This window comes from Marmota marmota, unplaced genomic scaffold (genome assembly GCF_001458135.2).
Source record: "Marmota marmota marmota unplaced genomic scaffold, marMar, whole genome shotgun sequence".
Classification (NCBI taxonomy): Eukaryota; Metazoa; Chordata; class Mammalia; order Rodentia; family Sciuridae; genus Marmota; species Marmota marmota.
Genome location: NW_026000057.1, coordinates 38,254,454 through 38,269,980, shown reverse-complemented (window position 1 = coordinate 38,269,980; position 15,527 = coordinate 38,254,454). Strand labels below are relative to the sequence as shown.

At 35.3% G+C, this 15,527-nt stretch overlaps 1 protein-coding gene across 1 annotated transcript; it reads right to left on the bottom strand.

Moving 5' to 3' along the window:
• Positions 1 to 2,208: 2,208 nt before the first annotated feature.
• On the bottom strand, positions 2,209 to 14,537 carry Ostc (oligosaccharyltransferase complex non-catalytic subunit). The gene is made up of 4 exons (XM_015484627.2): positions 14,328 to 14,537; positions 11,911 to 12,004; positions 9,928 to 10,125; positions 2,209 to 2,783 (listed from the first exon to the last, which is right to left on the bottom strand). The coding sequence occupies exons 1-4, from the start codon at positions 14,464 to 14,466 to the stop codon at positions 2,765 to 2,767; spliced, it is 450 nt and encodes a 149-aa protein (XP_015340113.1). The 5' UTR covers positions 14,467 to 14,537; the 3' UTR covers positions 2,209 to 2,764.
• Positions 14,538 to 15,527: the final 990 nt, after the last annotated feature.

The following is a 15,527-nucleotide window of genomic DNA, read 5'->3' as shown; positions in this document are numbered from 1 at the left end:
ACACTCTAGGATCCCAATATATTATTCTCTTTGTTTAAAATAGCTTAAGTTTCTTTCCCTTGCAATTAAGAATATTACTATATAATGATAAGAAAAATGAGTAAATGATCTTGGCAAATGTATTATTAGTACTTGAAAATTGTAAGCAGATTCATTACCCTTAATTCCCACAAATTGTAGCCTTCCCTCAAATCTGGGTTCCTTCAAAATCGGGTTCCTATAACTAAGAATTTGCCTGTGCATATTCATCAAGCTTCCACCTGGAGAGGGGCTGTGTTGTTCTTGTTCACTCTGATAAAACCCAACATCTGGCACATGCCTTCTTTGAATAAATGTATACTTATCACTATGATCAAAGACTGCTGTTCTGCGCCAGAATATTGCACACAACGGAAACAACTGTTCTGCTATTCAGAAGATCTGGATTCGACTTCAAGCAAACTGGGAAAGTAACTTATTTCTTCCTTCAGGAAAGTACCATTGAGCACATTTTGCCATTGACATTTTACAATTCAAATAAACATTAGCAATGATCATAGAATAATCTTAAGCAAAATATCCTAAGCAAAATATCTGGCATTATTTCATTTTAATTCTATAAATACTATATTTCCTTTGTAAATCTGCAAACAGAGATGTGCTGTTCCTCCTTGAAGGACTCATTACCAAGCTGCAAGGAGTGTGGCCAGATGATAAGACTCCAGTTGTTAGCATTGTAAGGGTTCACCTTAGCTTTCCAGCCATGATCCTCCTAATCCTGAGGTGGCTTCTAGCCAATGAGACAATGCAATGGAACAACAGTATAGCCATCTTCACCTGCCATGCCCCTGACAAGCAGTGTTTATTCTGGAGCTTTCTATTGTGCTGACAGCAATTTTGTCAGCTCTGATTCATTCCACTTGCTTCCTGTGCCTAATTTCACTTCCATTCTTTTCCATCCACTGGAATTATGCTCCTTTATAAAAGTTTTCACTTCTCCCTACACTTTAGCATCTTTCCCTGGAAAATGCTATGATAAACCATAGACAAGTTTGTTCTTATTATAGTCTACACATTTACTCTCTCACTTACCTTTTAAATCTGTTTATGTAAGTAATGCTTAGTAAGTTTGGTACAGGTACAGAAATTTTGTTTCTTCACATAAACACTGCACTTTGAAATACTGGTATGAAATATTTTACATTATTTTTCAGTACTTTAATGATTTAAATGTATTTCACTGTGTTAAGATATAACTATTTTTAAAAGATAAGTATTTCAAAATTAGGAATTTAGAAATCAGAAAATAACAAACTTAATAGCACCATCTGGTGGCTGTTAACAGAACTGTCTCACTACTCAACCTTTCAGAGCCATATTTGTGCTAGCTTCTGTACACCTAATTTGAGCAAGGTTTGAAAAAACCATCTAATTAACAAAAAAGGTGATAAATATTAAATCAAGCCTTCAGAACTGATAAGTACATACAGAACTTATTTTCCTTTCTCAAAGCTTGAGTTTAATAATCCCTTTTCTCCATGCTTCCCATCACTGTTAGACTATTTACTCAACTTGCTTATTTCTTTGTTGTAGTTATCAGTGTCTGATAATTGATAAACATTTAATACTGATTATTATAGGCTCTGTGAAATCAGAGCCCTTACTTGTCTTATTCACCATAACATCCTCAGTGCTGCCTAGCAAAAAAATGATGGGTACTCAAAACTTTTTGAATAAATGAATGAATCTTAATAAACAACTACAATGGGATCATCCTTGGAATTGGGGTGGCAATGGAAGGAGGGGGGATAACTTACATGAGAGAAATTTTTACTGTAAACTGAAAAGATCTTAGGATAAAAATGAACAGAGCCATTAAAGAAGTGAAGGCCACAGCCAACCAGGAAGAACTGAAAGGCCTAGCTAGAAGACATTAGAGGAAGACCACAACTGGCTAGGGATGTTTTTACAAGTGTTCAAAAGATGCCAACCAGTGAAAATGAATGCCTAGAGGGAACTTTCATCTAGCACAATTACCTTTACAACTCTGACACAGATACACAGCCATGCTGAATATTTACAGGAATACTGATACTACTTTATAAGGCATCCTGTCAACTGAATTTTGAGATCTCAGGCTACCAAAAGTACCTGAATGTCACAAGATGGGACTGAATGATTTATAAACTAAAAGTATCGGCCAGTTGAAACAAACAAATATAAAGGGTGTTAATTAGAAAAATTATTTATTTCTGCTCCTTTCATACATCTTACTGTTGAGGAAACAGTCTTGCATACATATGTGAAATAACGTACTATCACACACACTGTTTAAAGGCAAAGCACCATCAGTGAAGCAGATCAGCAGTCCAGAGTTCTCAGTTCTCAAGAGTTCTCAGAGATCTTGCTTCCTGATTTTACATTAATTTCTGAAAATCAGAAATATCTCCAAAAAATGTTAAAGGGGGTTGTAAAAAATAATCATTTATTCAATATTATAATTTTAGAAGAACAGTATATATACGAAATGAAAAACTAAGAAAATGACACTTAACATCGTTGGTACAACAGGTCAGCAGGAAAAAAAATACTGTGATAAACTTGTCTCTGATACCAAGAAATTCTAGTCCAAGCTTTCATATACTTCCTATATTTTCACTTGATACTTCTTTTACTGCTGCTTTTTATTCTTTTCCACATTTCATAGTGGAGGACTGGTACAGCCTTTAAAACTTCATCAACAGGAGCAAATCCAGAATCCACTGATTTCTTCTCAAAAGGCACTCTAACCCATCAGATAGCCCCTGTAGAAATAAAATTCATAAACACAAAAAGTGAAAAGGGTGCAACATTTTTCAAAGTGCTCAAATTTTATGATGAATCAAATAATCCAAAGACATAGCTGTGATTCTTTATCATGGTTCCTATTTCATAACTGGCCCCTCATCCCAATAAGTAAATAAATTACTAGCCCTCAATTTATTACTCTTCCCACTCAAAGAATAAAGTTGCAAAGCAAGGTGAGGATATAGCTCAGTTGGTAGAGTGCTTGTCTTGCATGCACAAGGCCCTGGGTTTGATCCCCAGCACCACCAAAAAAAAAAAAGTTGCAAAGCAATACACTAAACACTGAATAAGAAAAAAGAAGTAGAGAAAAGAAAACATTATGTAAAAGAGTTAAAAGTCAGAATCAATCAAAATTACAACAAAAAAATCACAAGTTTTTTATGAAAAGAAATTGGTTGGAAAAGTCCTATTACCACAGGAGAAGGTGGGAGAATGAGTGTCTGGGAGGTGAACTTTTTGGTTCTCAAGAACAATGTCAGAAGCATCTGCCCCAACACATCCATTCATTTAGGAAATGTCCCAAGAACAGTTATGAGTTTTAGTTATATCTATAGATAAGATCAAATTTCACACTGATTAAATAACAGATCCTTTTATTAAATATACAAGTTAAATATAAATATACAAGCTAAAATCTTCTTTAAGTTTGGTGTTTCCTTTTGGAGCAAACTTTTGAGATCTAGTATTAAGAATCTGCAGATCAGGGAAAAAACAGGAAAATTATATAAAACTATCCACAATAAGAAAGTCTTTAATAGTAGAATCAATCAGACATAACTTTCCTATGTTAATGTATGAATACATAACCAGCATAACTCCATATCACATACAATCACAAAAATGGGAAGTTATACTCCATGTATATATGTCAAATACATTCTACTATTATATGTAAAAGAAAAAATTAAAAATTTTTAAAAGAAAAAAATAGTAAGTAGACATTGTGAATATCTTTCTACCTTAACCTGCAGGAATTGAACACATGACTGTAATAAATTGAACACATGACTTTTATACATTTTTTTCTACACATATATGTATCCCTGCTTACATTCCTTTTTTAAATTTTAACTTTTAAAATTATTTTTAGATATACATGACAGAGTATATTTTGACTTTTAGACTGTTATGAAGTATGCAAATAATTTTTAAATACATATAAATTCACCAATGGAGGAAAAAAAAGTCTTTATATACCTTGTACTTAGACTTTGTACTTATGGATGGCTTCAGAACCTCTCTCTTTGACCCTGCCTCTACCACTTATCAGGTTAACCTGGGCAACCTAACTCAGTTTCCTCATCTATAATGAGAGTTACTGTACAGGGTTTTAAAGATTATCTGAGAGAATCTAGTTATACCGTACCTGCTATTCAGGGTAATAAGAAATTGATAAGTGTTAGCTGTTATAATTATCAAAATCTCAAGGTTTTTTTTTTTTTTTTTTTTTAAGATACAAACTAAAAACTATTTTATAACACTGAGGACTACTCAGTGTCTGGCACATGGCAGACACTCAAGAACTTGCTTTCCTAGCTCCTAGCTTCGGGACTCACTTGTTTCCATAGACGTCTAATTAGGAGCTATTACAGCCAGTGCAATCTTCCCAGAATTCATATTGTTTTCCTTCTGTTATATAAGCTTGGCTAATCTGCAGTTTCAGTGGAGAACTGTCATCTAAAACAACTACTTTTACAATAACTTAAATACAACCCAACCCTTTTCATATCCCCTACCTTCAAATTGAATTAAAATAAAAAATAAAAAGGCCCTTTGGATATACACGTTGTCTTGGAAGACCCCACATATATCTTCTACTATAATGTCCAATGTATCACAAAAAGAATACTTTAAAACCATACAAAAAAGGCTCAAGAAGATTTTAAGCCAGGATCCACTGGCACCTACACCACACAGAGGAAGGTACTCAATGGCTAGCTTACACTACCTGTGGACTCTTCAGGATAGTTTCCTGTCATTTGCATATACTAATATGTGAATATGCACTTTGGCCCTCCATCCCTCTCTCTCTCTTTTTTTTGGAGATTGGATCTTACTATATTCCTCAGGCTGGGCTTAAACTCTCAACCATCCCTCTCTCTCTCTTTTTTTTGGAGATTGGATCTTACTATATTCCTCAGGCTGGGCTTAAACTCTCAATCCTCCAGGCTCAGTGTCCTGAGTGGCTGGGATTACATGAAATCACCACCACGCCTGACTGTTCAGACCTCCATCTCCTGACACGGTACATACTGTGGTATTCCTTTTTGTAACCAGTGTGTGATGTATGTTTATGTACTATGAGTCCATGAATTATTGTCAACCTTTATTTACATGGAAAAGAATAGTTAAATGGATATACATTATTCAAAACTGACAAACCTGTATATATATATATATATATATATAGTCCTATCATTTGAAAAATTTAGAGGACACTTTGAAACACTGTAATACTATAAAGAAACCATTTTAGAAGAAAGAACAAATAAATCAATATCATGTACTTCTCAGTAGGAAATAAAAATGTGCTGAAACACATTTACTATGATCTCTCCTGGAATCATTTAACCCCTTCTAATAAATCAAAAATTTCATAATTATTATATTCAGTTCTGTGAACTTTTAATTATTATATTCAGGTCTGTGAGAATTTTATGCAAGTATAATTATAGATAAATATAAGAACTCAAAAATCAATCACAGACAGGAGAAGCCACCATAAAGGATCTTCTATTTAACCTTTAAGGTATTTGTTCTTTCAATAATCACTGAGTGCCTTCAGTATATTAAGACAGGCAGTGAACTAGGTTAGCATTAACACAGAAATTTCTGAAAATAGTATGACTCACATTATTACTTTTTTTTTGCACCAGGGATTGAACCCAGGGGTGCTTAACCACAAAGGCACATTCCCAGTCCTTTTTAATATTCTATTTAAAGACAGGGTCTTGCTAAGTTGCTTAGGGCTTTGAGAAGTTGCTAAGGCTGGCTTTGAACTTGTGATCCTCCTACCTCAGCCTCCTGAGCCACTGGATTACAAGTGGGCACCACCACACCCAGCTTGCATTATTACATTTTTAATCTCTGTAACAATCCTAAAAATGGCTGAGGGTGTACAGCTCAATGATTGAGTGCTTGCCTATCATTTGCAAGGCTCTGGGTTTGATTCCTAGTATGGCAATATAAGACAATAAGAGTGGTTAAGTAGTTTGCTTAAAACCACAAGGCAAGAAAATAACAGAAGAGCATTAAAACACAAAAAGTCTCCTCATGCCTGTTCTGAATACTAAGGTGGCAATACAAATGTGATAATACTTCTAAAGTTTCAGCTATATGGAAGAACCACATATGGGCATCGTCATTCCCTAAATAATGTTAATGTAAGTATTATTATATTCTTTTTTATTTTTCATTTCCTCCTTCTTTTAAGAGAATATCCATTCTTAATTGATCACATGATTTTAGTATTACTCAGGAGCTCCCTAGCTTTACTCATCAGGCTTAATAAAAACTGTCAAAAACAAGATTAGACACTTTTGCCAGCTGAGTAAAGCAGGTCTTTTGTCTTCAGATGTAGAACAGTATTTAGAGCAGGGTTTTGTGTTTTTTGTTTTGTTTTGCAGTACTGGGGATCAACTGAACTCACAACCTCATGCATGCTAGGCAAGTGTTCTGCCCCAGAACTATGTCTCAATCCTTCATTTATAAATTTATTTATTTTTATTTTCAAACAGGGTCTCTCTTCTACCCAGGCTAGAATCGAACTTGTGTTCCCCTGGTCTCAGCCTCCTGAGTACAGGTGTGTGCCAACATACGTAACTAAGCAGGATTTGTTGCTGTTTTTGCAGTACTAGGGATTAAACCCAGGACCTCATGCATGCTAGGCAAGTGACTTATCACTGATACACTGTCAGTCCTAGAGTAGTTTTATATACAGCTTTATAACAGACTTGACTAATTGTAGGAACCTTGCTTGATTTTTAGTCATTACACTGCAACACTGCAAGCCACCTTTTACTTTTATTGTTTTCATGACTACCATGCATGAAGCCCTGGATTCAATGCCCAAGTGGCAAAAATAATTAAGAACAAAAAAACCTCCTGCTTTTAGGTCAAAACTGCCCTAATAGTGGAGGCTAAAGAGAGTCTAATAACCATTCATTTCTTTTTCAAATGAATCATATATAAATTCGTACCAAAGTCTTCTACCTGATGTCTGACATTTTATTTTCTTTGAGCCTGTGTACATTTTAAACACAACATCCAACAGACACACAATTTTATACACATTATCTTATTAATTATATTAGAAAATTTTTATTTTCACAATAAAAATTACGCCTTTGTAACTCTCTAATAATAAAAATATTAGGGACTAAAATTAATTTTTCCACTTTAAGTATATTGCTGCATATGCAAATAGCTAATGAACATTCATTTTATTAGAGTCTATATTTCTTCAAAGGTCAAGGCATCAAATAAAATCATGTATAATTAGTAAAATCACATCAAAGGAGAGACATCAAATTTTTAAAGAAGCATAAATCAGTAAACATAGAATCAGTAATACTGTTTCAGTGCTCCTGTTTTTTCCTTTTTAAAGTTACTTCTTGCTAAAAGTAATAATCTAACTCTTTTGAAAAAATATTTCACCCTGAAGTTATCATAATCCATGTTATAGCACAGCCATCCTTTATCTCAGATGTTAGAAAATGACTTGATTTGGAAAAGCCAGTGAGCTACTCACATTTTTTAACATCTTTTATATTGTTATTCCACTTAACATATCAAACATTTACATACCTTAGGATATTATAACTTGTGTGAAAGAAGAAACACACCCTTTCCTTGCTGGTGTCTTAAGCCAGCATGTGTACAAACTGAGCCAACAGAACTCATCATCTCCCTTGAAACCACCAAATACTCTAGAAAACCAATACCATTGCTCCCCTTTATCTAAAACTGTTCACTGTTTCTCTCTACTCTACACCCACACGACCAGGCATTAGGAGCTAGAAATGAAAAATCATATGAAAGAATGAACTATAAATTTCCTCCTCTTTAAAAAAAAATCACATCTTGCTAGGTGCAGTGGCACACGCCTATAATCCCAGGGCTCGGGAGTCCAGGGCAGGAGGATTGCAAGTTAAAAACACCCTCAGCAATTTAGCAAGGCCCTAAGCATCTTAGTATGACCCTGAATCAAAATAAAATATTAAAAAAAAAAAAGGGCTGGGGTTGTGGCTCAGTAGTTAAGCACCCATAAGTTCAATCACATCTTCAATTTAGGTGCAAGACAAGTTACAGAAAGTATAGTAAGTAGCAATTTTCTGTTTGGACCATTATTCTACTTTGATTAGATCTAAACATAAACTGCCACTGAAACCCAGAGGATATATCTGGTTTCTGTACCTTCAAACTTGGTTTTATTCAAACAATTTCGCATACTGGCCTGTACAACTGGAATAGGGAGACAAATGTTTACATAAATAATTGTAAAAGATGGAGGATAATCCAGAGAATTAAACACTTTCCAAAGCTTTTTTTATAAATAACAGATGGAAGAGTTCTTTTATCATAAAAGCCAAATGCCTGAGCTAAAATATAAGACACTTCTCATTTAACATACCTACGAGAGAACTGGAAGAAAGAAAGACAATACTAGGTAGAATGGGAACAAAACAGTTCTATCAGTAAAACCAGCTCACTTCTGTTTGCTACATGTCTCCAAAGATTTCCTCAGTTTCCATTAATTCCTAATAGCTTCTTTATCCTCTCTAGGAACCTCTACTTTTCCTGCTTTACCAGTCTCTCCCATTTTCCTTTAGTTTCTTTGCCAGAATATGGTGGATTATTCCCAAACAGCAGAGGAGTCTAAGGGGCTATGTGACCACACAGGCATTAAGATGACAAAGAAACCTGCACACTATCTTTCCATACTTCCAGGGCTAAGAGGGGAATACTACTGCAGGATAAAGAATTCTGACTTCTGAAGAGAAGTCTGCCCACTCTACCCCAGATATGTTACAGACAATAGGTAGGCTAAGCCAAAGGACAAGTGAACTTGTAAAATTCAAAATATTAGGAAATCAGTACAATTGACAGGTAATGTTTAAACACAGTACCTAATAAATAAATAAACCCTCCAAGAGTTCATCTTTCTGTCATGTTTGCCCAAATTTCTAGTTACTAACGCATCCATAGGCAAAATCAGAATGTAAGAAAATGTGATCAGACTTGCCCACCTTTCAAATTAATGGTCTTAAATGGAATTTTAAGTTTCCACAAAACAAATATGCTTTTCTTCTAAAGATATTTTAAGTTCTCTGATTAAAATAATTTTTAAATATATATTATATATAAAATATAATCTTTTTCCCAGATTTTAGGGGACAATAGTTCTCTTTTCCCATCCAAGGCATAACAGATTTTTTCACACAGATTGAATATCCTTATTCTGCTTAGAATCACAAGTGTTTCATATTTCGGACTTTTAATATTCACATATACACAATGAGATACACTAGGGATGGGACCCAAGTCCAAAGACAAACCTCATTTATGTATGTCTATACAGACATAAGCCAAAGGTAATTTTATATAAGATTTTTAGTAATTCTGTGATTAAAACAGTTTCATGGTATAGAATTTTCCACTTGTAGCATCATGTCAGTAGTCAAAAAGGTTTTAGATTTTGAGATTAAGGATGATTAAGCTATACCAATATTTGAAGAGCAGCAGCAATTAATGACTTGAAAAATCTTTCCTATTATTACACTGAAATCCCATTTTATTGATTAATCAAAAGGCACTTTAGAGAAAAAATAATTATTGCCAGTCAGTGATGCTGAGGTAAAATAACTAAATTTTCTCATGAACATGCATGGGGTAGAACCAAGACAACCTATTTGGTCTCAGTTTTATTACCAACTATAGCTATAACCTTGAGCAAATAACAATTTCCTTTAGTTCTTGACCTTTTTATCTGTTTAACTGAGTGTTAAATTAAGTCTCCTACAATTTTACATTGTCCAAATAATCCTTTTTCGAATTTGTAACAAAAGTTAAACTGCTGATTAAACAAAATATTTAACTTACGGCAGTTTCATTCTCATGAATACTCTAGCCATGAAAAAGCTCAGTAGGACACAGACAAATCCAATGAATAGAAGAAGAAATCTATTGAGTTTTGGAATATTTGGTGCATTGGATCGATCCAGGATTATGAAACCTAAACCCCCCATTGTAAACAGGAAGCTGGATGCAAGTCCTTCCATGATATATTGTCCATTTACTCTGGAAAAGAAAAGATCACAGAAAAAAAAAATGAATATTTCCAGAAAAATGAAATTTTTCCCTTTAGATTGAGATTTCTATTTCTGCTTTTATGTTAAAACACTTATGATAGTTTTTTTTTTGCCTTACAACTTTTTATTATAACTTTTTATTTTACCTTTACAGCTTTTTATTAAACCTTTGGATATCTGCCTGCTCATTCATTCAAATATTTAGTGAGAGGTCTATAATGTAGAAAGCACTGTTTTAGGAATAAAACCATGAACAAAACAGACAAAAACTTTTCATGTAGCTTATATTTTTTAAAAAGTTTAGTTTAGCTTTTAGTTATGCTATTTAAAAGAGCTAAACTTGATGGTGTTCGCCTATAATCCCAGTGACTCAGGAGACTGAAGCAGGAAGATTGCAGGTTCAAGGTCAGCCTCAGCAAATTAGTGAGACCCTGTCTCAAAATTAAAAAGTAAAAAGGACTAGGAATATAGCTCAGTGATCAAGTACCCCTGGTTCAAGTCCCAGTTCCAGAAAATAATACAATTATTATACTACTTAAATTTTTACTATTATTTTCAAATTAATTTGAATTGGTAAGCAGTGTTTCTTAAAAGTTTTATCACAATAAATATTAAACGTCTTGTTTCAGTGGGAAGTATTTTTAAAGTAAATGTTCTTAACTAAGGCTCCTTGATCCCACAAAGACTTCAGCAATCTATAGACCCTTATAATTATATGTGTATATCTGATTTTTCTAGAGTTAGACAGCTTCTATCAAATTCTCAGGGTTCCAGGACCTCTAAAAACAAATCTATTTGTTAAAGGGAAGGTTTTATGTAGGTATTATAAAGAAGGTGTATGATATATTTTTAATTAACTGATTATTTTCGTAGAAAACACCATAAACCTGCACCAGATCCAAATTCCAAACAGTACAAAAGAGGACACTATGAAAAGTCTCCCTACTATCAAGATCTCTTGTCAGTTACCTCCCCACCTAAGAACCACAGCCAATTTTTTCGAGGCATGCCCTATACATATATTAGCATTTCTATAAATATAAATGTACAGCTATATTTAGATAGACATTTATCAAGTGGGTTTTAGAAAGCAATGTGATAAGGATTGTTCAGGTGAAACAAACCACACTGGATTGTTGTTTCACATATTAAATGGAACTCTGAAGTCTCAACAGTTACTTTTCTCATCCAGTGGTATAGTACAGGGTCCACAATTTTTTTTCTAAAATGCCATATAATAAATATCTTAAGGGGTAAGGATATAGCTCAGTGGCTTGTCTAAGCATGTCTCAACAAGGACCTACATTCAATCCCCAACATAACCCACCCCAAATACACACACTACAAATAAATAAATATCTTAGCCATATGGTTTGTGTCTTTCTCAGTTCAGCTACTTTAGCTTCAAAACAGCTATAGGTAGTTTACAGATGGACATGCCTAATTCCAGTAAAATTTTATTCTCACACACACACACACCACAAATGGCTGCAATTTGCTGACCCCCAGAATATAGGCTATAAATGTATTTTAAACTGACACTTCCTTTGAATTGGTGATACATTAATCATTGTCAAATATTTTTTTTTCTAACAAATGAATATACTTCTACTCTTGCCCCACTGCCTTCCACTTCAAAATCCCACGTTTTAAGACAGTTTTTTTTTTATCTAAATGTAGATGGGTCCCCCAGGTTTTACTATATTTTTAAATAAGAATGGCATGCCCCAGCAATCTTCTTGCCCTCCATCAAGTATTCAGAAAGGTTTTTTACCTGTAGGCCAAGAAAGCTACTGGCCTCTGATGCCCATGTTCATCAGTCATAGAGCCAACACTCGGAGGTTCAACAATAACATCATAAATTATTCCTATATGAAAGACAATAGTACAGATTAAATTGGACTCCTAATCTTTAAAAAAGAATTAGTTCACATTGTCTCTAAAGGTTTGTTTACATTTAAATAGGACTACTTTGACTGCATTATTATCATCAAATTAGGTCAGCAAATCTTCCAGGTTTCCAATAAACCATTCAGATGCGCAACACAATGTTTTGGGGAAGTTTTCTGGCTGGTTTTTTTGTTTGTTTGTTTTTCTTTTTTGATACTGGGGACTGAATCCAGGGGTGCTTTACTATTGAGATACATCCCCAGCCCATTTTTATTTTTGAGACAGGGTATTGCTAAGTTGCTGAGGCTGATCTCAAACTTGTCCTCCTGCCTCAGCCTTCCAAAGTTGCTGGGATTACAGCACCACTGCACCTTGCTCTACCCATTGTTTTAAAATGACTTCTAAAATAACATTATCTCTAAAAGAACTATCAATTTCATAAAGAAAACTTTTTCAATAAAACTTGCTAATACTTATGAATTATTCCATAATAAAGAAGACTTAACATTAAAGGTTTTATTTTTGTTAACACACAATCCACTGAGATCAACTGAATCTAGTTTCAACCAAGCTTTAATTATATTCTCCTCCTTTTCTACTGCCACACAACCTAGTATAGTTTGTCAAATACAAAAGTCATGTAATTGGTCTCCTGGTCCCACATTCGTCTATACTTTCCTCTCTGCCTAGCATACCTGTTCTAATTCTTCACATGTGGGCATACATGTCATTTCTCCAGAACCACCTTCTAATCTAAATGATGGCTCCCAATTCTATTTTCCATAACCTCTTGTTCTCCTCCTTCATTGCATTTGTGACAATTTGTAATGGAAAAAAATTATACAACATTTAACATGTTTCAACTACAACAATATAAGCTTCAGAAAGGCAGGATCATTATGTATCTGCTTACTATTATGACAATACCTAGTGAACAGAGACTCAGATGGACTTGCTCAGTACTTCTCAGTGATACATATTGTTTATTTATAAAGGTACACTCAGTTTTTAAAAGACTCTTTTCCAGTGGCCAAACTGACACCTCATGGCCTTGACCACTAAAAGATGCCCCTTCCATTTCTTCCAGCAGTTGGAGCAGAGAATTTCCTTCATTACAATCATTTACAGAGAAAAAAGTGGCCACAATGAAAAAGATGGCTTCAAGCAAAGGCTTTGGCACCAAGAAAAGTAAGAGTTACAGGATATAGATTTGTGGATAGCTCTATTATCCATTAAAAAAAAAAAATAGGCACAAGCATTATAAATTTCATTTATTCAATTACAATTACTATTAACTTGTTGATCAAATGTCAATGCTAATACAAATGCTAAGTAATACCTTACCAACATAAAAATATTTAAAATGAAATTCATTTAAATGAACATAAATTAAAACTATTTCCAGATTGGAGTCAAGGGTAAATATCAAAGTACCATCTACAATCAAACCCTCTCAGTTTCATATTTCTTCCTCTTTAATGCCAAGTATTCTCACAAAATATCTATAAAAATATGGCCATTCCCTTAAAAGCAGATTAATCTGCAGAGCTTTAATTTTGTAGTTTCCGAATTAAGCACCGCATTTCCCCAAATCTAAAAATACAGTTAGTAAATCTTGGAGTTGCAGCTTGAAGGAGTGGTGGCTCTGAAGACTACAGACAGAATGCCAACTCACCAAAAGACAAGGCAACGCCCCTTTGAAACTTACTACTTGAAAAGTACAGGATGATAAGATAATTGAAAAATGCTTCATAGTAAAGCTGTTTTTCTTCCTTTAAAAAAAAAAACATTCCTCTACTTCTGCCTTCGGAAATATAATAGCTTCTGCAAATCTCATCTCCAATCTCAAATATTCATCAAAACCGTGGTTTTGGAAAACTCCCTTCATATTAGGCAGAAAGCAACACAAGAAGTTATCTTCCAAGATTCAGAGACTTCGGACAAGTCCCATACCCTCTTGAAAAAAACAGTGGGCCAAACGTGACTTTCCCAAGACCTTTGTCAAACAATGTATGGCAAGAAATACACAACAGTCAGTGAAAAAGACATTCGATTCGGAACTCTGCGACAACAGAAGAACGGCAAAGGGCGTGAGAACACAAGTTTTCTCAAGACACAGGACAGAGCGCAAGGGCAAATAAGCCTGTACATTAACACCTGGGACCCCGGGACTTCCCTCCAACCTCCAAGAAATGAGAGCACAGCGATGCTTCCCGGGGCTGAGACAGCCAGCGAGCTGAAGCCCCTCCCGAGCGGGTCAGCTCTCCCAGCGCCTCTGGGGCCCCAGACGGCCCGAATTACCTCCGGTGATGAGGAAATAAGACACCACCACCAGAGCGTACACCGTCATGGCCGACGGCATGTGCACCCAGGGCGGCTTCTTCAGCTTCAGGTTCGGACATTCGAGCACTAAGAACGGGACCCGGTAGAAAGTCTCCATGTTGGTGGCGGCCGGGGCAGCTCTCGGGCCTGCAGCCCCACGCGCCACCCGGAAACAGGCCCGCCCTCCCCATCAACTGCGCGTGCGCGAACAAAGGACTAGCAGGTCCGCAAAGCTCGGAAGTAGTTTTTACACCCATAGAGGAAAGGAAGAAACTACACAGACCCGTTAAATTTGCGATTACAATGTATGTAATTTTTAATATTATCAAGCTTAAGTTGGAAAAATAAACTCAGTTTGTTGCCAAAGGATAGGTAAGTGATTACATATCTTCAAGGACCTGCAGGGTTTTAGACGTGGCCAAGCCAGAGAAGCGGAGGGAACCAAATCCAAATGAGCCCCTCCCTCTTGCTGTCGCAGGAGATCTGGAAGCTGATTGGATACAGGACGCTCTAGGTTCACAGAACTGAAGAATGAATGGGAACTTTAGGAGAGGTCCGCGTTTTGTATTGGAGGTTTTATTCCCACAAGGGATCGAGAAAGCCTTAAATCACAGAGCTTTTAAAAACTTCCCCGTTGTATAGGGGCGATAGCAATTATTAGTAGTAATTGCTAAAATAATATATTATCAATAAAAAAAAAAAAAATCCAACCCAGATCAAAACTATCAACAGGACATCTTGGAAGGCTAAAGCAGAGGATCCCAACTGGGCAACTTAGCAAGACCCTGTCTCAAAATAAAAACAGTTTTTAAAAGGATACGAATATAGTGGTAGAGCACCCCTGGGTTCAATCCCCAAGACCACAAACAACAGGACATCTCTACAGGGATGCTTGGGTGCTGATACCATGGCATGACCAAAATAATATTCTAAATAACTTGTTCTCTCAACTTTGCCCCTCCTCAGTCACCCTTAACGTCTGTAAATGGTAAAATCACTCAGGCAAAAAATCTTGAAATCATCCTAATTTCTCCATTAATTACCTGGTGCATCCAAAATATCAGCAGGTCTTTTGGGGTTTATTACTAAAATATCTCTAACTTAAGGACTGCTCTGCATTCCATTGCTTCTCTAATATGAGCCATCATCTCTTTTCGGGACTATTTTTACAATCCAAAT

Excerpts from the sequence above, each read along its gene's own strand:
- Ostc (XM_015484627.2), bottom strand. The coding sequence starts at position 14,466 with ATGGAGACTTTCTACCGGGTCCCGTTCTTAGTGCTCGAATGTCCGAAC. Across the intron at positions 12,005-14,327 it reads TTATTTCCTCATCACCGGAG|GAATAATTTATGATGTTATT; the intron begins GTAATTCGGGCC and ends TCTTTCATATAG. Across the intron at positions 10,126-11,910 it reads GTAGCTTTCTTGGCCTACAG|AGTAAATGGACAATATATCA; the intron begins GTAAAAAACCTT and ends TTTCTTTTCCAG.